The 20,991-nt window shown below is 43.8% G+C and overlaps 1 protein-coding gene across 2 annotated transcripts in view; it reads right to left on the minus strand.

Moving 5' to 3' along the window:
• Positions 1-20,991, minus strand: part of MED13L (mediator complex subunit 13L) — a 307,503-nt gene that overhangs the window by 15,318 nt on the left and 271,194 nt on the right. Inside the window, exons 15-25 of one of the 2 annotated variants that reach the window (XM_047828831.1) lie at positions 20,156-20,373; positions 19,641-19,846; positions 15,197-16,134; positions 11,093-11,272; positions 10,269-10,492; positions 8,190-8,382; positions 7,093-7,531; positions 6,307-6,526; positions 3,891-4,079; positions 600-823; positions 260-402 (exon numbers count right to left, since the gene is read on the minus strand). In XM_047828831.1, coding sequence (XP_047684787.1) covers positions 260-402; positions 600-823; positions 3,891-4,079; positions 6,307-6,526; positions 7,093-7,531; positions 8,190-8,382; positions 10,269-10,492; positions 11,093-11,272; positions 15,197-16,134; positions 19,641-19,846; positions 20,156-20,373 — 3,174 coding nt within the window. Of the gene's footprint in view, positions 1-259; positions 403-599; positions 824-3,890; positions 4,080-6,306; positions 6,527-7,092; positions 7,532-8,189; positions 8,383-10,268; positions 10,493-11,092; positions 11,273-15,196; positions 16,135-19,640; positions 19,847-20,155; positions 20,377-20,991 lie in introns of both variants that reach the window. The other variant, XM_047828830.1, reaches the window with a different exon arrangement.

Consider the following 20,991-nt stretch of genomic DNA (forward strand, 5'->3'; position numbering starts at 1 on the left):
ATCACTTTTATATTAATACATTCTTTTTTGTCTTATACACTGGAGTTCAAAATTTAAGATTTCTTTGGCAAATGGTTTTGTTGATAATGAAAAAGTTTAAAAACTGCTGGTTTATCCTGTCCATTTAAAAGAATCAGGAAATATAAATCTGCTTTATTCTTACTACCAACTCTACCATTTTCTCTCTCAGCTCAGTTAGGGACATGAGTTCAACCCTTTTCCGTTGTTTCCTGTACTGACTGCTTTAGGAGTCTCTCACCTTTAAGCTCTCCATGGCCAAGCCGCCCAAGTCTGCCGATTACAACTCTCCAGGGTAGGGATGTCATTTGGACAATACCTATGCACCACTCCCATAACTTCTGTAGTCCAATTTTACGTGCAGATACTTTACTCCTCCGTGACCTACAAAAGAAAGAAGTGGGGAAGGGGTCCCCAAATGAGTCAAAGTTATTGCTTAGTAAGACAAAACTCAGAAAATTCCAAAGAACCCACCCATCACACAGCGCCTAGTGCATTTAGACAGGAAAATCAGAAAGACTCATATCTGAGGAAAGGCACAGTATCGATTTATATGTAGCATAAACACGCAGGCTCCTCACCTGTTTGGTAAAGCAATATTTACAATACAAGTTTCTAATAATTCCCCATGGAGGTCAGTGCAGGAAGCCAAAAGCCAGCGCTGGTCATGAGACAGACAGTAGCCCACAAAGAGCACGTTGTACTTCTGGCTCGCCTCCCCAAAAGTTTCTCCCAGCTCCGTCTGCTTATCTTTAATTGGGGCCAATATAAAAGGAGGGGAGTAAAGCTGGATTGGACTGGGTCGCTGAAATCGAAATAAAAGTCAGTGTCAACATAACGCCACTCAACTCAACATTTCCAACAAAACCCAGAACAGCACTTGAAACCAATAGGGAGTAATGACGATAGACTGCCCCCCCAGCAGTATTACATACGTAAATAATAACGGTAAAACAGAAAACAAAGATTGTGTAAGTGACATCAGCTAGGAAACCCCAATCAGACCAATGCTTCTTTATTAAAACAAATTATTATTTTAGTAAGTAAATTAGCTCAACTTCATTAGTCATCAAGACAGCAAAAATTAAAACCACAATGAGATATCACTATATACCCACCAGAAAGTCAAATAAAAAAGAAAACACTGAGTATCGGTGAGAGTGTGGGGCAACTAGAACTTTCATACACTGATGGTGATGAATCACTTTGGAAAAGTGTTTGACAATATCTGCTAAAGTCAAACACACATACCCTGTGCTGTGACCCAATCAAATGGATATATATGTTTACCAAAGGACAGGGATTAATCATAATAGCTCCAAATAAAAAATAACCTAAATACCCATCAACAGTAAAATGGAAGATAGACTGTGTTACAGTTACACAATCAGAATATCAAACAGTAAGGAAATGAAAAAACTACCACTACAAGCAACAGCATAGATTAATCTCGACACTGAGTAAAAGAAGTCAGACACAAAAAATATATAAATTATGTGCCTCAATTTACATGAAAGTCAAAACCAGGCAAAACTTTGCTGCTTTAAGTGTGAATACTGATTACTGGTAGAATGACTAGAAGGGAACAGGCTTCTTATGTTTTGTTTCTTGTGCTTGTTACAAGCTGTATTTAGTGAAAATTCATCAAGCAGTATACTTATGCTCAGGTACTTTTTAGTGTGTAAATTATACTTGTGTGTGAGTGTGTGTGTGTGTGTGTGTGTGTGTATGAGTGATTTAAGAAATCAAAACATTAGCTGTTACCAGTAAGACAAACAATGCAGTTAAACTGTGACAAAATTTAGTTGTCACCATTATTTATAGTTATTATACACATTTCAACAATAAACTAGAGTAGCAGTCAGCAAACTTCTACAAGAAGAGATAGTAAATATTTTAGGCTTTATGGGTCTCTCTTCTTATGAGTATTCTTCTCTTTTTAAAAATGTAATAATCATTCTGGGGCTCCTGGATGGCTCAGTCAGTTAAGTGTCCGACTCTTGATTTCGGCTCGGTCATGATCTCATGGTTCGTGAGATTGAGCCCTGCATCAAGCCTGCTTGGGGTTCTCTCTCTCCCTCTCTCTGCCCCTTTCTCATGACCTCTCTCTCTTTCAAAATAAATAAATAAATAAACATTTTTTAATGTAATAATCATTCTTCTTTTTTTTTTAATGTAATAATCATTCTTATCCAGGTCATACAAATACAGGCTACAGGCTTGATTGCAGCTACAGTCATAGTTGCTGACCCCTAAACTATATATCCAAAATAGAGACAGATATAGATAGATCATAAAAAATAGTTAATAATGGAATTACAGAATTTTAAAGCTAAAATAAAGACCTGAGACAGAATCTAATCCAATTCCTTCATTTTAGGGATCCAAAACACAGGCCTAGAGATATTCAATAATTTGTTCAAAGTTTCAAAGCTAATCTTATCACTGATCCATTCATTCTCCCTACACCTGGAAAGTCTACTCCTAGGTATTAACCAAGAGAATGGAAAATATTGTAAACACAGACACTTGCGCACAAATGTTCACAGCAGTGTTGTTATTCACGATAGCTAAAAAGTGGGAAAACCCAAGTGTCCATACACCAAAGAATAAATACCCAAAATGTGGTATATCCATACAGTGGAATATTATTTAACCATAAAAAGAAATAAAATACACATGCTGTAACATGGATGAACCTAGAAAACATGCTAAATGAAAGAATCACACATGAAAGGTTACAGACTATGTTCCGCGCACATACAATGTCCAGAACAGGCAACTCTGCAGAGACAGAATGCAGGCTAGATTCTAAGTTTATAAAGAAAGGCAATACCTCGATTTCTGGAGACAAAAGAAGAAACAAGTAGAAATAAATTCATTTTTTTTTAAATCCTAGAAAACACGAATGGGTGAACTAAAATAGATAAACTGCTCATGAGAATGGAAAAATTAAAACTCAAAAGAATAAGCCAACCTAAACAGCCAGAGACAGAAACTGTACACAACCACAGAGTGGAGGTGGCTGTCGGCTAAGCAGCTGCTTCTGATGGGAGCAAGGGACAAGTGTGCTATTAACTATAAAGGCCTCATTTTTTTCCCTAAGCTCTTACTTATCCAAGTGAGTTTTTTCAGAAAAATTTTCATCACCAACTAAAATCAGCAGTTTTTGGTGTTTTTGAGTTTTTTTCTGGTGAAGAGGTATTTGCTGGCTTTTATTAACGGGTGATCTTTCATGCAATAGAAGTTGCGGGAACTGATTTTTGAAGGCTCTGAGAATTCTAACATTGCCCTGTTCATCCATCTTCAGGATAAAGTGATTAGTGAAATGAAAAGAAGTGTACAACTTCTGTCTGGTGCTTTCAAATTCCCCTAGAGGCGCCTATCTGTGGGAAGCAGGTGTAAGAAGATGGAGAGAAAAAGCACTGAGACCAGGGAGGGGAGAGCAAGCTCCTGTAAAAACACGCAGCAGAAAACGAGGGATCCCTGCAGGGTGATCGCGCACGCAAACAACTGTGGTAGGAGGGGAGCAAAGAGCCAGGGAAGGGAGAGACTTAGTGATTTAACACACAGATTAGCTTCCAAAAAATAAAGAACAAAATAAACATAGGAAAAGTCGAGCATCGCTAAGTAAAAGTGGTAAGTGTGTTGCTGCCTCAGGACCTACATTAAAAAAACACCGAGAGTTCACCGGCCTCTCATCCCCCAAATTTCACAAGTGGAGAGAAGTATCTCCTCTGTTTCAAATTAGGAATCAAAGAAACCTACCACTCTTCATAAAGGCAGAAGGCCAACCAGGCAACCAACCGGCCAGGTTTGCACCTCCCGCGTCAGAGTGCTCTTTCCGAAGCTTCTGCTGTGCTACTACCTACCTCTGGGTTCTTGAGGGTCATCTCGATGCTGGCGGCAGGCCCAAATCCCGTGAGGGACTTAATGTGGATCTGTGTGGGCAGAGGGCGCCGGCACTGGCAGTACACCGAAAATGCCATGGACTTCAAGTACTGAATGTAGAAAACTTGTTCGTCCTTCATTGTCTGCAGCATGTACTGGCAAGGCACGATCTACACAAACACAAACAAAACCAGAAACTGGGATCGAATGCGCCAACAGGAAAGCTGGAGGACAAGACGGCGTGAATTCTTTGCTGAATGGGGGCAGAGAACTGTAGTTTTGAAATACATAAGGGGCGCCTGGGTAGCTCAGTTGGTGGAGCTGCGACTCTTGATCTCAGGGTTGTGAGTTTGGGACCCACTGGGTGTAGAGATAACTTAAAAACAAAATCTTAAAAACAAGATACAAGAGGGGCATCTGGATCACTCAATCGGTCAAGCGTCCAACTCTTGATCTCAGCTCAGGTCATGATCTCACGGTGTTGTGGGTTCCAGCCCCCCGTGGCGCTCTCTCTGAGCTGACTGCACGGAGCCTGCTTAGGATTCGCGCTCTCTCTGTCCCTCACCTGCTCGTGCTTGGTCTCTCTCAAAACAAATAAATAAACTTTAAAAAATCGATTAAGTAAAATAAAATATATAAATGCCAAACATAATATAACTCAATCTTAATTCCTTAGATGGCATAAAATCCTCGAGTACAAAGGTACACCAACAATTGAAGAAGAGGGTGCCATCTTGTCGGTCAAGTTACAGTCACTTAGAAATTACCCTGTTCCTTCGAGGGAAAAATTCTCAATTTATTGTTGTCATGCTCCAAAATTTTACAATTTGCTTTTTCAACGTTTATTTATTTTTGGGACAGAGAGAGACAGAGCATGAATGGGGAAGGGGCAAAGAGAGAGGGAGACACAGAATCGGAAACAGGCTCCAGGCTCCGCCGAGCCATCAGCCCAGAGCCTGACGCGGGGCTCGAACTCACGGACCGCGAGATCGTGACCTGGCTGAAGTCGGACGCTTACCCGACTGCGCCACCCAGGCGCCCCTACAATTTGCTTTTTAATGTAGCTCTCCTTTTTCTCATATACACACATAGTGTGCATCGTATCTTCGGGATTATTATCTAAGCATCAGAGACACAAACTTCACAACAATGAAAAACAATCAATCTGTTCTGGTAACTAATTTCGATATTTTAATTGTTAAGATGGCTTTAGGGGCGCCTGGGTGGCGCAGTCGGTTAAGCGTCCGACTTCAGCCAGGTCACGATCTCACGGTCCGTGAGTTCGAGCCCCGCGTCAGGCTCTGGGCTAATGGCTCGGAGCCTGGAGCCTGTTTCGGATTCTGTGTCTCCCTCTCTCTGACCCTCCCCCGTTCATGCTCTGTCTCTCTCTGTCCCAAAAATAAATAAAAACATTGAAAAAAAATTAAAAAAAAAAAATATAAAAAAAAAAAAAAAAAAAAAAATGAAAAAGAAGATGGCTTTAGTGAAAGTGACAGTAAAACAAAACCCAAACACCCAAGGCATCATTTTTCACCTATTATCAAAATCCTATACAATTATTGCACTATACAGCTGGCAAGGCTGTAGTGAAAGAGGCACGCTCACTCAGTGCTAAAGGGAATGTAAGTAAGTGTAACTTTCTTGGAAAGGAATCCGGCATTATTTATAGGAATCTATAGGTCTAAGAATCCACTTTAAGAAATGACCCAAGGGGCGCCTGGGTGGCGCAGTCGGTTAAGCGTCTGACTTCAGCCAGGTCACGATCTCGCGGTCTGTGAGTTCGAGCCCCGCGTCAGGCTCTGGGCTGATGGCTCAGAGCCTGGAGCCTGTTTCCGATTCTGTGTCTCCCTCTCTCTCTGCCCCTCCCCCGTTCATGCTCTGTCTCTCTCTGTCCCCAAAATAAATAAACGTTGAAAAAAAATAAATAAATAAAATAAAAAAATAAAAAAATAATAAAAAAATAAAAAAGAAATGACCCAAACTGTGAAAAAGAGATTACACAGAAAGATGTTTGTTATAGCTTTGTTTATAATGTGAAAGATAGAAACAAATTAAATATCTAACTGTATGGTAATAATTAAATATGGAGAATATGCAGTCATTACAAACGCTGCTTGGGAGAATTTTCAGTAACATAGAAAAGTATTCAGGAATAATGTTAAGTATAAAAGGACTAAAAATAATACTAAAAGTATGATCTCAATTCTATAAACTGACATACACAAAAAAAGGCTAAAAATACACCAAAATGGTGATGGTGGCTTAATCTAAAGGTAGAATTATGAACATCATTTCCTTTACAGCTTTATGTACTTCCAATGAAAAAGAAATCACAGACCTGTATTTACTTTCATAAAAACAACAACAAAAGCTAAAAATAAAGTTGCAGGCAGTTACCTGGAGAATGAAAGAATTTCTCATATGTTCGGGTAAATTATCCAGCATCTCTGTGTAGCAGCGCATCAAACTCAACAGCCAAAAGTTTCCGGAAGTGGAGTCTTCGTCTGCAGTGTAGGTGAAGGGGTCCACCATGTAAATGACCACAGCTGGAGGATAGGCTTGGCTGTCTGCAGAGTCGGGTTCAGTGGGAATTCCTATTCTTTCCCTTTCTGTGACACTGCAGAGAGAGTCACTTATGAGATGCACAAATAAATATAAATTACACAAAATACATCAATTCCCGAGGACACTGACCCCCTGGACAATGATTACAGATCGAATGTAGCATTGATATGTTTCGTATTATCCAAACGAAGGCAAACCAAGCCCGTTAGCACCAAGAGAGACGGGAAATGACAATATACGACTCCTTTAAATGGGAGATCTCTTTTTCGAGTCCTTCTTTTCCTTGGGGCCACATTCTAAAAAGATGTTTTATACTACTATTAATGTGAGTGGTAATAGCTTACTAATACTATATTATGTTCATATAATAATAATAGTATTAACAGTACCAGCTTCCTATGAAGCCAATAAGCTTAATAACAGTAAGTTCACACGGAGTCTTGGATTTCTTAACACCGGAGCCACAGACTGACAGTCATAAGTTCCCTTTGGGAAGGAGGGAAATAGGGCGCTTCACGAGCCTTAGAGATGCAGGAGGTGAGGAGGGGCGTGGGGTGCAGAAGAGCAGGGACGGGGTCCAAGCCGAAGCCACACACCATCCACCGGCGGGCAGCGTACCTTTCTTGTCCATCCTGTGAGGGCTGAGAGGAGCTCTGCCCGGGCTCCGGGTCTCCGCCACAGCCTGCGCTCCCTTGCGTTCTGTCTGCAGAACCGGCCCCGCTGCCGGGGTTCTGCCCTCCGACGCTAGCACTGAATCCTGAAGAAGAGGTAGTGCTGATCTGGTTAACAACGGGGGCGGGGGCGGGGGCGGAGGCGGAGGCGGAGACGGGCGGCACAGAGGACCCGGAGGCCGAGCTGCCTGCCGCGGGGTTCCCGGAACTGCTGCTGGAGGTGGGGTTGAACGCACTGCCGGCTGAGGGCGCTGCCGATCCTGAATTTGAAGCTAGAGGCCCAGCGTTCCCGGGGGTGGCTTGTCCCTGTGCTGCTGCTGGTGGGGACTGGTACTTAGGTGGTATCAGCAGGCTGCCATCGAGCTGCAGAGTGGCTAGATAAGGTGCTGAAAGAGTACACGCAGAGAGGGAACGTGAGCGACACTCCGCGGCGTCAGACCCAATCAGCAAGCAGAACGGTCACGGTTTCAGAAAATTACGTTTTCAGGCTGTGATGCTCTATGACACCCAAGATGCTATCTCCACGCTGGAGCATAGGCTTATATACTCTGCAAATGTGGAGCTGAACACGGGGCTACGTGTGACAGTTCTGGTGAAGAGGCTTATTTGAAAACAAAGAGAAAATTAACCTTTCGGACTGAATCTGTCTGCCTTCACCGCAAGCCGCGAGGCCGGGGTCTCTTCCGGGGCCATCACGGCGTATACCACGCTCCTATGCGCAGCGGGCTTTAGAAGCTTCCAAGACTCTCTTGGGAGTGCGGGTTTAACTTAAGCAGTTAATACCAAGTCCTGCCGCTAAGTTTTCAACATGTGGAGTAAATTAGATATGACTTCTTTAGGCAACTTTAAATTGCTTTTAAAGAATGTTGTGCACGTAAAAATGAGCATTTAACGACCCAGAACGCAGAAAGTAGACCTAAACAAATACGGTAATGGAACACCAACATTACCTGAGATAAAAGCAGCAGAACGCTGCTTCCCAAAGGGTGGCAATCTGCTATTTTACTTCTCAGATTCTACTTTGCCAAACAAATTCCCATTTACCTAGGTGATGGCGGCAAACTTGCGCATAAAGTTTGAGTCTGGAATGATTGTCATTCTCCTCGCTGCTCCACGGCTGGTTAAACCACTCGCTCACAAGCTCATCCGTCAGCTTCTGTGCCACAGTCTTTCCCACGCGCATGATCCCATCTCGTAGCACTTTGCAGATGGGCTTGTGCTGCCCAAGCCGACACATCTACACCACAAACAAGACCGTTACTTACAACAGGAACCACGCCTGTGCTGGGGGGGGGGGGGGGACACGACAACATTCTCTACCACGCACGCGGAAGTACCTCGTGTTTTCTTTTCGCATTAACACAAGCACCCAAACCCACGTTCTGAGCTGGTCCTTTTTGCTCGTTAGAATGTGTGCTGAAACTCCTATCTGCCTCTCCAAAACCTGGACTGGGCCCCTCTCAAGAAAAATAAATGTTTCTTCACCCAGCCAGTTCCTCCCGCACAAGGGAAGGTCGCTGAGTACTACCTGATTGCTAATGGTCAAATAAAGAATTAACCAGATTCCTGCCTACTAAGGCTGACTGAGACATATGTCCGCTAAAACCTCTTAAGTAATCCCGACTCATAATGTTTTCCCATAAGATAACATTAAAATTTTATGGGCCATCTGTTACACTGTTACAGACATTTGGAGATCACCAAGAGCAGAGGCCACTGAAGCAGGGGATATGCTGATCACTTTTTAAAAGTAAATAGTTGTTTTAAGCACAATGAGATTCTGTTGTTAATCTCTGGCACATTAAATGGACACTTGCAGCCAAGAATTAATACAACACACCTGCGAAAAGTAAGCTACTTAACTATCTATTCAACAACAGGAGAGCCCATATCATCCTTTATTACAGCTGATAACTGAAGGCCTAACTCAGGCCCTACAAAACCCTCGTAACCAGGGACACACTATGACCAAAGGAGCAGTCCTAATAAAGTCATTAGGATCTAAAAAGATTCCTCGATTCTTTTATGTTTTGTAACTTCTGTTGAAGGCTTCGTTCAAGAGAAGGGCCGTGCTTTAAAAAAAATTGCTTACACAAGTTTTCTGTGTTACGGTCCTTATGATTTAATATTATTACACATCCACGGACCAGGCACTGTGTAGAAATTACTAGATCTGAGGGTTTCCTCCAGGGGCTTAACTGATGCCATCACCTCAGACATTACCATCTCCTCACTTCTTTGTAGCAAGACATAAGCTCACTATTTCATGTGCACCCATCCATTTCTAAATAGTGAATGTTCTGTTATGACATATTTTTGAAATTCAACTTGGCATCATATTTAACAAACACCCTTGTAATGTTTATACTATGCCTGTCACAGCTCTTCAAAAATACTAATTTCATTTAATCTTGCCAAAAATAAAGATATTAGAAGTATAAGGTACAAAGAATTTAGTGTACGTATACTCTGGCTGAAAAAATGTGGAACTTACTCTTCAAGATACACATGATCCTAATTTTTCAAAAGCAATAGTATTTCATGTAATAAATATACAAAATTATCTACCTGGCTTTTAAATTATTATGGTTATTATTAACCTGTATCAAAATTTTAGTATTAAGATGAACGTAGTGTTCAAATACATAACACACAACAGGGACATGATTCATTAAACTCGTCTTTTGACACAGAAATCCTCAAGCTAAACATTTTCATACTGTTTTCAGGAACACCCCCTCCCCCCCCCCCAGCCCTGCCCACAAAGAGATGTGCTTTCTTTTTGTAAAGGCCATCTTCTGAACAGCCAGAACACCCGCCCCTGGTAAGCAACACTCTTAAACTCAAGCACATAAATCAGGAAAAAACAGCTGACAGAATTGTACATGGTGTGGTAAGGCCAGTAGAGCAAAGTCTTCTAAATCTAACAAAATGTAAAGCACAGATGGGAAAAGCAATTGACTTCCGGGAAAACTTGCCAACTTAATTCTCTCCTCCATCCTCCAACTATCTGCAAATTTCCTTTGAGATCTCCTTTGAAGATACTTGCTCTTTAAAACTCAGCCACAGCTAGAAACAATCTGAGGACTCATGTCCCAAAAGCGATTTTCGGGTCGTTCTCACCTCATATACAGCGCTCAAGTCCCTGAAGAAAGTTTTGGCTCCTTCGAGCAAGGCCTCGTTTTCTGGACACACCACAATATAGGCAACATCCCGGTGGCCCCCATATGGGTCCAACAGCAGCCTCTCCCAAAATGGCAAGGAGAACGGCGAGATGGTGAGGAAGTCCTTGTCATAGCCTACCAGCAGGGTGGGGATGGGCAACGGCTCAGGAGATTCTTCGGAACCTGTAACGACAGTGCAGTTCAGGAGGGTGCTTCCCACAACCGGGACACCTTAGAAGGTCCCCGCTGCGATAGTATTAGTTCTGGCATCAGAAGTTTCCTTGCAGGTTCGCAGCGTAACTCTCAACAGTACTCTTCAAATCCTCTAATTATATGGCTCCTGATGAAGGACCTAACTTAAATGAGTCAGAACATGCTTACAGAGGTTCGAGAAGATCAGAGGGCAGACTAGAACAAGTTAAAGTTAGTTTTCCAAGCAGCACTACATTGTTTCCTTTAAGCATGATAATCCCGGCTCTGAAGAAGTTGACAGAACTAATTCAGAAGTTCATCCAGATGAAAATACAATGAGGATCAGGAAGATGAGGAAAATCTAATGGATACTCTATTTAAGGATCATTTTCCTCATTGACCTTGTTTCTGCCAAGGATGCTAAGAAAACGTAACTCCAAACTGACTTTAGGAAAGAAAAGAGATTATAAAGCTTAACAGTCGTGAAAAAAAGGATGCTATTTTGTCAGTGAGGCGAGGACTTGGCAGTGACTAAAGCTGGTTTCTACGGCAACAACCTATGAAGGAACTGAAAGAGGGAAGAGGTTCTACCGTAGGTCCCCCGTCCTGCCATCTTGTGGAACTGCTGCCAGGTTAGCGGTCCCTGCACATGCTGGATATTCTCCCAGGTCCTGCCCGTGCGCTTCTTCTGGATGGCGTCTTGGAGAAAGGGCTGCAGAGACAACAGCATACGGACCACATCTTGGGAGGAGAGCATACTGATGTCCAGCACTGGAAGAGAAGGGACACGGAAAGGAACGGAAATCGTAAGGGGGGATCGACACTGTCCTCTTTCCTGCCCTGATTCTGGACCGGAGTTACGGCCCATGACAAAGATAACGCTGGTGGCACGTTCTATTTTTACTAGATTCTAAAATGCTAGACTTACCTGGCAACAGTCAAGGTATTTTATTATTATAAAGTAATTTATAATTTATTATTGGAAATAATAAAAAGAGAAGTACGTTACTCTATATGCAAGAGGTTAACTGTAGAACTGCTTTGAAGTAAAAAGATGGATAGACCTGCTCTTTCAAATCGTATGAACCTGTTTCCAAGGTTACATAAGAAACCCTGTAAAAGTTTCTTAATTATCGTATTACTTTTATTTACAAACACCAATGTTCTGGATGTGTTAAGTGGGGGGAAAAAACCTACACAGAAGCTTTTAAAAAACTGTTAAAAGCGCTCCTACTGTAAAATATTTTCACAAAACACTGAGTGCACGAAAGAGAACGGCGACCTTGCACGCAGGCAGAGGCACAGGGCACCATGGCGAAGGCAACGCCAGGACGAGAGGCCATCCACCCAGAGGAGGGTGGGACTCAGGGCTTCAGAAACATTCTTCCTACTAGGAGGAGGGGCTCTTAACAGAGAATCTGAGAAACCTCTCAAACTCTATGCAAAACCCTGCACGCACGTACAAATGTGTACTCTTTCCCAGGGAGGAAGGTCCATCACGCTCATCAAATTCTCAGAAAGATCCGATGAAAGAGCTCATCAAGTTTGAGGTGACCAGCTATGAACCCACACGGCTGCATACCTAAAGACCTTCCCTTACTCTTCCTTTTCTAGCTGACTAGGAAAGGGACACGGTTGGAAATCTAAGATTTACCTACCCACTAAATCTGAAACACAGGGTGCTTAAGACATTTTGAGGTGTATCTCCTAAATCAAACACAAGTGGCAAACCTAAATTTCCAACACCTCCCGAAAGAGCCGGGAGGCCCGGCGAGTGTGGGCTCGGAGCCACGTTCCTGCACAGACAGCCCTGCTGGAGCGGTCGGACAGCCGTCCCCTCCCCCCCCCCCGGCTCTGCTCGCTCTCTCTGCTCTCTCCTCACTCGGCTCTGCTGCTTGCCTGACAACAGAGCAATGGCCATCGCCTTCATCTTCGAGCCTGTGCTGCCTTTTTTCCTTATAGTAAAGAAAAAAGTACTTCTTGTACCCACGGCTCTATCAAAAGTTGGAAAATGACAGACCAAGAGAACCACACACGTTAGAGAAAAATAAAAGCGGACGCACTTCCGTGGGGCTATTCCTGTGCACACGGAACAGAAAGTGTGCCGTGCGAGACAATCGAGGGCGCTGCTGTCTGCAGACCCGGCTCCCGCACCGCACCGTTCACTTCCATCAGCTGTCGGGTACTTTCCAGCTTCTGACTTTGAAGCCCACACCTCCCCTGCAACAAAATCTGCTATTTTTCATATCCAAAGATGACAGTACTGATCCACCCACAGGATGCTTTTCTGTCTGAAGGCTACTGTCTAGTAAAAGGAACCACCCAAGATAATCACCCACATTTCTGTAGGGGAAAGACTGTACTTTCTTTAATTCATAAATTCATCCCACAGACATTAATTAAAGGCTTGCTAAGTGTAAGGCACTGTGCTCAAACCTGAGCAGTTACAGAAGTGAGTGTCACCCTTGAATACTTCCTTAGGAGTCTCCACCTACCAAGAAGCCTCCTTGCTTGGCTACTCCGAAAATGCCCATCACCCCTACTCGGCTGAGCTCTATCCTTGAGCCATAGTTCTTTTCCAGATTTCAAACTATATTTAAGAAGATTATACAGCCTTCTCTCCTCCAAGGCTCAGAGCTGCTCAGGACAGGGTCCATGTTCCGTTCACGTAACCGACCTCTCGGGCCTGGCCGCTCCCACCTCTCTCCAGAGCAGCCCTCACCATGGTCAAAAGACAGGTTGAATCCTCATCTTAAAAGCTCAGCTGTGCTTTAATGCTTATTGGCCATTCTACTCTTTCTTGAACTCGGTTACACCAAAGAATTCAGTAAAGCTCTGTCCCAAGCCCTCTGCGGTTCTCGTTTTGTCCACCTCCTCAGTGAGCTTCCCTCCTCCTCAGTGCTCCTGACTTGAGTTGCGATCTACAAGCCAACCACTCCCTTCCCCCTGAGCTGCAGGCCTGTCAAATCCCAAGTGTCTACTTGAAACCTCTAGCTGGGTATCTCAGAAGGGATCTTTAAAGTCACCAAAACTCAATTTAGGGGCTTTCTCCCCAGACAGGGTCTTCCTCCAGTACACCTAGCTTTGAACAAGGTCACTATGGGTCCAGGTATATGCATCACAAATCCGGGTGTCTTCCTTAGCATCCCGTTCTCCCCAAGCCCCAAAATCCAACCCACTACCAAATCCTGCAGTCCTACCACTTCCTCAACGTCTTTTGAATGCTTCCACTTCTCTTCCATCTCCTTTGCTAAGACACAAAACCAAACTATTATTTATTTGAGCCACTACATTAAACCTGTAGTCTCTCCACCGTTCCTATCATTTCCAAATCCACAGCCTGCGCCGAAGTCAGAGTATTTGTCTCTCTGTTTTATTTTAAAATTAATTATTATTATTATTTTTGAGAGAGAGAGAGAGAGAGAGAGGGAGGGAGGGAGGGAGGGAGGGAAGAAGGGAGAGGGAGAGGGAACACGTGAGCAGGGGAAGGGCAGAGAGAGACGGAAACAGAATCTGAAGCAGGCTCCAGGCTGTCAGCACAGAGCCCAACGCAGGGCTCGAACTCGTGAACCATGAGATCGTGACCTGAGCCAAAGTCAGGTGCTTAACCAACTGAGCCACCCAGGCACCCCCTGAGAGTATCTGTTTCTTAACTGCACAAATCTGATGGCAATGACTCTTCATAAACCCATCAATGACCTGTTAGGGCTCTTGGGATAAAGCCCCCAGCCCCAGCAGGTCTCAAAAGGTTCTTGTAAATCTAGCCAACTGGAAGCTGGCTTCAGTTTTCTGAAAGCCCCAAGCTCTACGTAATTCTGGGCCTTCACTCTTGCTCCTTCTACCTGGGACACAATTCCTTGCTCTCCACTCTCTTTATCCAATTAATCAGTACTGAGATCTCTAACGTTAGTACTTCTTCAAGGAGGTCTTCCCTGACCCCAGTCTAGGGATGCTCTCCTTATCCCATGCTTTCATCGCTTATAATGGTTTCTAATAATATGCTAATTCGTGTAATTATTTGATTAATGTACATCTTCCAGAACAGATCAGAAAGTCCCTCCGAGAGGTACCTTGTCTCTTTCGGTCATTTTATCCCCCAGGATGCATCACGGAATAGCGAATGAATAAAGGAAGCGAATGGCAAGTTCCGTGGCCCACTTCGAGCTCATCGTCACAGGTATTTGTCAACTGGAGCTTTTAACAACAGAAGAGCCAGTGACATGCCTCGGGAACCACAACGCAAAGTAAACCGTGATCACTGTTGTAAGATACAAAGCACTGGAAAACCAGAGGAAGGAAAAAGTGCTCTGTAAATGGGCAGAAGGCTTCATGGAGGAAGGACCATGGAAAACCGGTCTAGAGGAATGGGTGGATGTAAACACGAAAGGGTGTACAAACTAGTATCCCGTATAGTCTCGACAACTCTGACACTTAGCAGCCACCGGTTTCCAGTGCCAATGGCCCATAGGAATTAACACGATAGGAAGTTTTCAAAAAATAATTCCTCTGCTCAAAAGGTGTTTCCATATGAAACATTTCTCCAGTCCTTAAATTTAGAATAATTATCAACAGGGCTCTCACTTTAGTTCTTCTGAAGAAGTGAAATTTGAGATTTGTCCTATAACAAAGAAAGCTTATAATTTACCACCATACGAAGAAAATCTGCAAAGTAAGTGTGCATTCTGGAAAACCTACCATTGCTGTGAGGCCAAGAGTGCACAGTGGCACTTCTCACCAGCGCTTCGTCTACTTTTCCACCCGTGGGATTGTCCACATACTGTCGGCCCTGCTCCAAGGCATTAAAGCATTCCGTCCAATAATCATTATTATCTGCCTGCACCCGGTCGTAACTCCAGCTCACACAGGGAAGAGTCTGGCGACTGTTGGAGGAAATGTAGTCCAAGAAACTCAGTGAAGCAAAAGGTTGTGTATGCTGATTCTGGAGGAGGAGGAGGAGGCTTATAGGTGGCTCCTGGGACTTTCTGGATCCCTCCACCTGAGGAAGGAAGGTAGTCTGACACATCATTAAGCGCCTCTCCGCGGCCTGACCAATATCCGAATTCTTCCCAAAGATATCCAACTCATCTTCCAGGAAGAGTCCCGAATTGTAGCCAAGTTTGCGATTCATAATCGCACTAAACCCACAGGTACAGCGATACTGGTCCTCGTTGGAAGAATCGGGGATGTAAAGCCCAACATCTGCCCCTTTGATGTTCATGTTGCAGGCACAGATGCAACAGCTGTCAAAGTTTCTGTCTTTAAAGATATTCATCACGGAGTCTGAGAGGATCAGGGTGACATAGAGGCTGTGGGCTTCGGGAATCGGCTGCATGGTGGCAGGCTCCACAGAGTTAAGGGGCCGCGTGGTGGAGGGAGTAGAGGCAGGTGAGCCCTGATCGGTGCTGTCGTATTTAACCGACCCTTGACCACTGGCAGTGCCCCCTCCTCTGGGAGTTCTTGGGGTCCTGGGGGTTCGCGGTGTGGGGACAGAGAAGCGAGGGGTTGCTGGAGATGGCAAAACTCCTGCCCCGCTGTTGCTGGCTGGGGCAGCGCTGTTCAACGTCACCGGCGTGTTCATCTGGGGCGTATTCAGGTAGTCTGGGTCTGCTAGGCTCCCGACACTAGGCACGTTGCTGCAACAGAGAATGCCGAGTGAGAACGCGCGCTCGTCACAGACTGCCAGGGTTCTCACGGTCACCCCGCCCGCCCGCCCGCCCGCCCGCCCGCACGCCGCAGCCTTCACGCATGCCATCCCTGGGTATATTCCAGTGTTTCTTAAAAAAAATAAAAGCACTCAAAAAAGCCAGTGAAGCGGATGGGAAAGCAAGCAGCAAGGCATGACGAGCAATACACCACAGCATCTTCCTTCTGCTTATTCCACATCTGCGCGATCTTCGTGCTAATCTTTCAAAGGAACTTCACTGATTTTAGAAGAAAACATGGTGCTGAGTCCGGTCAAGGTAGTTTTGAAAAACCGTAACTACTACGTGAAACTGTAACACGAGTTCAGATGCTAAATCAGCTAGAAGGCCATAGGATAAAATCTGGATCTAACTGGCAATTACATTTTTGTCATTTCTTGAAATGGAAAGTCTGCCACCGTACTTGCTCTCTAAGGCGATGATCCATATATGATTCTAAGTCAGACACACATGAAAATGCACTATTCTTCTATTTTCAAAATACAGGCCTATCTAGGCCTGTGTTTTTATAATAATGAGTCACCATGAGGGAATCCAGTTGTAAGAAAGCCACTGGCCAGTGCTACACTACAATTAATACAAATATCACGTGTGTAGCTAGGAGGCCTTAGTACTCATTAGATGAGTTACAAGCACACATCCTATATTGCAGCTTCCACACTTCTAGATTCCTGTGGAGTGGTAGGCAATTTTAGTTCATTTTTAATTTTTCAATATGCTATGCGTTACTGGTAGCACAATTTGTTTCGGTTCCCAGAGACTGATAGCACTGTGTTACCTATTTTTCCATAAGCAATGACTTCTTCTTGGAATAGCCACATAGAGCACAAAACAGTGCCTGCAATGTTCTGCTGTTTTTTTATTGCAAAAAAGTTTTCTGATATACACTCTTAGATGTACATGTAAAACAGCACGAGACCATTCTGTCCAATTAGAAGGTATCAAAAGAACACAGATTTCATTTGATGCTTATTATTCTTTTGAAATCTATTAATACTGAGCTTAAACTAATGTTCTTCCAATAAACTACATATTCATTCACTTACAATTTGAAAGAAGAATGTCACAAAGCAATGGCTCTTCAAATAAATTCTTGTGATTTTTAATTAGCTATGCCTCAACTACCAGCCTAAAAAAATCTACATCAAGCACTATAAGGAAATTGTAAATCTGAGGCACAGTGGTATCGCTGAGAACAGATAAAAAATGACCCAGAAACCTTGATTAGCAATCACTGCTATCTCAGAGACCAAAATAATAAGTGCGTAATAAAGATCTTTACCCTAATTGGACTCCTTTCACATTTTCCTGTTTGACAAAACCCTATGAATTACTATGCAGTTCAGATCAGAAAAGGAACTATGGCTCCTAACGGAAAACCCAAATAATGGAATTGCTCCCTAGGTAGTAAGAATGGTTTAGCTTGCACCGTAACCTGATTTTTCCCCATTCGATAAAAATGAGTTGAGGACCAACACTATGCTAGATGCCAGGTAGTCAACAGTAAAAAGGCAGAAGAAAAGTCAGCTCACAGCCAGTAAGACAGGTGTCAAGCAAGGAAGCACCAGCGTGCTGAGTGTGGCAAAGGGGTGGCCAGGGTGAGGGAGGCCCCAGCAGAAGGAATTCACACAGTCTAGAACTTTGCTGGCCAATAAGGCTGCCGCTTGCCCTACGTGCTAAAGTTTAAGTCAACTTAGATAAAACCAAAAGTTCAGTCTTGGTCTCAACTGGCCACATTTCAAGAGGCATACAGCTACGACACCGGGGCAGGGGCGGCCATTCTGGAAGGTGTGCCGATACTTCATCGAACGAAGTTCCTAACAGTGCCAGCTAAGGATACCAAGGATCTTTGGGATGGCTACTGGCAGACTGAACAGAATAAGCAGTGATCTAAATCACTTATTTTTTAACCGCCCATACGGCAACGGGTTGCGTTTCACGTTTTTGAGGAGCCTCTGTGTGTAGGAGATTAAACCGTCCACCGGGTCCCTGGAGCTGCTGCACTGCTGAGAAGGGCACGGCAACGTGTACGGGCCGGTGGGCTCCACTGTACTGCACCAGGCCCTATTTAAATAAGACCGAGTCCAGCCGGAGCACGGCAGCAGGAGACCAGCCAGGGGGGTCACCACCAGGGGCCTTTCGAGCACACTCTTTCACACTGCTGGTGAGTCGTCATTGCCCCAATACTTCCCCAACCATTAGCTGCCGGAGCCTTTCGAGAATCTTGTGTGGGAAGGAGGGCGGGATTATACCATTTTAAAGAAGGGGAGACTCCGATCAGATGGTCATTTAAGGTCACAGACAGGAGGAAACAAAAAAGGGAGGAGCAGGAATAGAGTCCTATGTCAGCACAGCGGTGCCTTCCCAAGTCTGGGTTCTTTTCTCCCACACCTGCGTCGCGGTTTTTCAATCCCCTACTGACTTCGCACACGTGAGCATAAAGCCCGTTTGGGACACTAACGTTGGTTTCATCAAGATGGTTTTATCTGATGTCACAAATAGAGCCCACAGACTGGATCTGGAATTTGTCTTCTTGTCTTACTGGTTCCTAAAATGTTACTCTGAACTAATTAGCACCGTTTGTAAAAAGGAAATGTATATAAACATGCAGATCTCCAGGCTCCCACATCCTTGTGTGAACTATGTGCTGTCACCGCACGGCAAACAGTGACTTCCAAAGAGGCCTTCTCTCAGTGGGTCCATCACGGACCCTGCCCGTCCCTGCCATCCCGCTGGGGGACACTGACCATTGGTGCTGTCAAGTCGTTTGCTTTCCCCAGTCCACGTTGTCCGTACACTGCTTGCCTGGTCCTGACAGAAACTTGAGTTTGTGGCCTTCTATTTTATAGCATGTATTTTATTAAGAAATTATGAATCATAGGGTAAACGGACTCTGCGTTGTTGATGTAAGTACTGTTTTTTGACAGAGTGAAAAGTGCCCAAGCTACCGTAAACCCAGCCTCTTCCTTCCTCTTCTCCTACCACCTCCGTTGCTGCTTTCTTATGACGTGGGGTCAGCATCAGAGAAAGTCTCCATGTTATCACTTCATTTTAAAGTGCCTTCAGTAAACACACTTGGACTCATCAAGTCACAAACCAAGTACTTACCAATACTACCCCAAAATGGTAGTATTTTTAAGTAAGTAATATATCCTAAGCTCCAATCTAGTGTTTGATTCGTGGTAGACAGTGATTTGATACGGAATGAGCACGAACACCGTGGTTCTCTATACAAATAACCTTAATTTATCTGTGTACGCGAAATTTGGTTCAGAAGACATGTACACTTTCGATACAAAATAATGTGCGCAAAAACACAAATGGCCAAGAAAGGAAAGTTTTAAATGGTATGTGATGTCATCACTGTAGACAAATATTTAGTTAAGCTCAAAACCCGTTCACATGGCCAGTAGCTCGATGCAGATCCCGGCACGTACTTGTAACCGTCTCTACTGAAAATGGCTGCAGGCGGCATGGGCAGCTGTTCAATTTTGGGAGGCACCGCCCACGAAGGCCGAAACAGACAGGCATCAGGTATCTTCAGAGGTAGCAGGCACTGGCTCGGCAACATCTTCAGTGGAGCAAACATGGAGGAACCCACGAAAGGTTGAAAAGTTGGAACTTTGTGCACGTATGAAAAGTCCTGTGACGACAAGAGGGGGCCAGTGATAATGTCGGTGAACAACTCAGGACACCACAACAGCAACAACAATGACTGGAATTCAGCATTTCTCTCATTCGTCAGCAGAACATGCTAATGCCAAAATTATAAGTTGATCAAGACACTATAATTTATATACAACACAATGTACCTCACGATCCACTGCGAGGATGCCTAGGAACTTAGGTATGTATGGCATATAGATAATACTATCTTGAAGATGCATATGAATCTGCTTAAAAACTGCCCTGCCCTGCCCTGCCCTGGTAAGATTAATATACTGGCAATTACCTTTACTTCCTCTGGCTTGGGACTTCCTAATCCATCTTCTACTTCCATTTTGAATTCAGTGAGCTGTGTTGAAACCATACTGACCATAGGGCTCTCCATCATGCCTAATGCTGTCACTGTCTCTGAACTGATTCCATCTTTATAATTCATCACAGGAGAAAATGCAGGGTGCTGTTCCAAAGAAGGAGGGGTAGGAAACATCCTTTGCAAGTCTGCAACTGCTAAGGAAGGGAGGGAGGGAGGGAGGGAGGGATAAAGAGAGAGAGAGAGAGAGAGAGAGAGAAAAGAAAAAACAGTAATATTTTAACAGGCAGGACTTCTAAAACATCCCAGTTCATAGGCAGGCGCCCTACTTGCATCAGAAATAATGCTAATTGAATGGTTGTATCAGTTACACCATAGAATATTAATAATGGAAGTTTCTAAGAATAAGGTCATCACCAGAAAACTATCCTTTCTGGAACTTTACCACTATCCCCCTGATGCTTTATGATTTGATTTCACGTTAATTAAGTGGACAAAGTCTACATAACATACATTTTTCTTCTAACAAATGATTGCCTGAAAAGCATAAGGAGAGGAGATAAGTAGAAGCTGAAAGAAATCTGACGGAATAACTTTATTAAAAGTTCTATCTCTGCTTACGAATATGTATGAAATATTTCAGAATTATATAAAAATGTCATCTAGCAAATTTTACATGGAAAATCCATCAGGCACTTATACTACAAAAAATAAAAATTTAGAGCTGGAAGGTGGTTTAGATGTAGTAATTACTTAGCTAGTTTGAAAAATCCACCACACTCACTGCTCTTTGGGGAAATGGTTCCACGATC

Source organism: Prionailurus viverrinus, chromosome D3 (assembly GCF_022837055.1).
Source record: "Prionailurus viverrinus isolate Anna chromosome D3, UM_Priviv_1.0, whole genome shotgun sequence".
Lineage (NCBI taxonomy): Eukaryota > Metazoa > Chordata > Mammalia > Carnivora > Felidae > Prionailurus > Prionailurus viverrinus.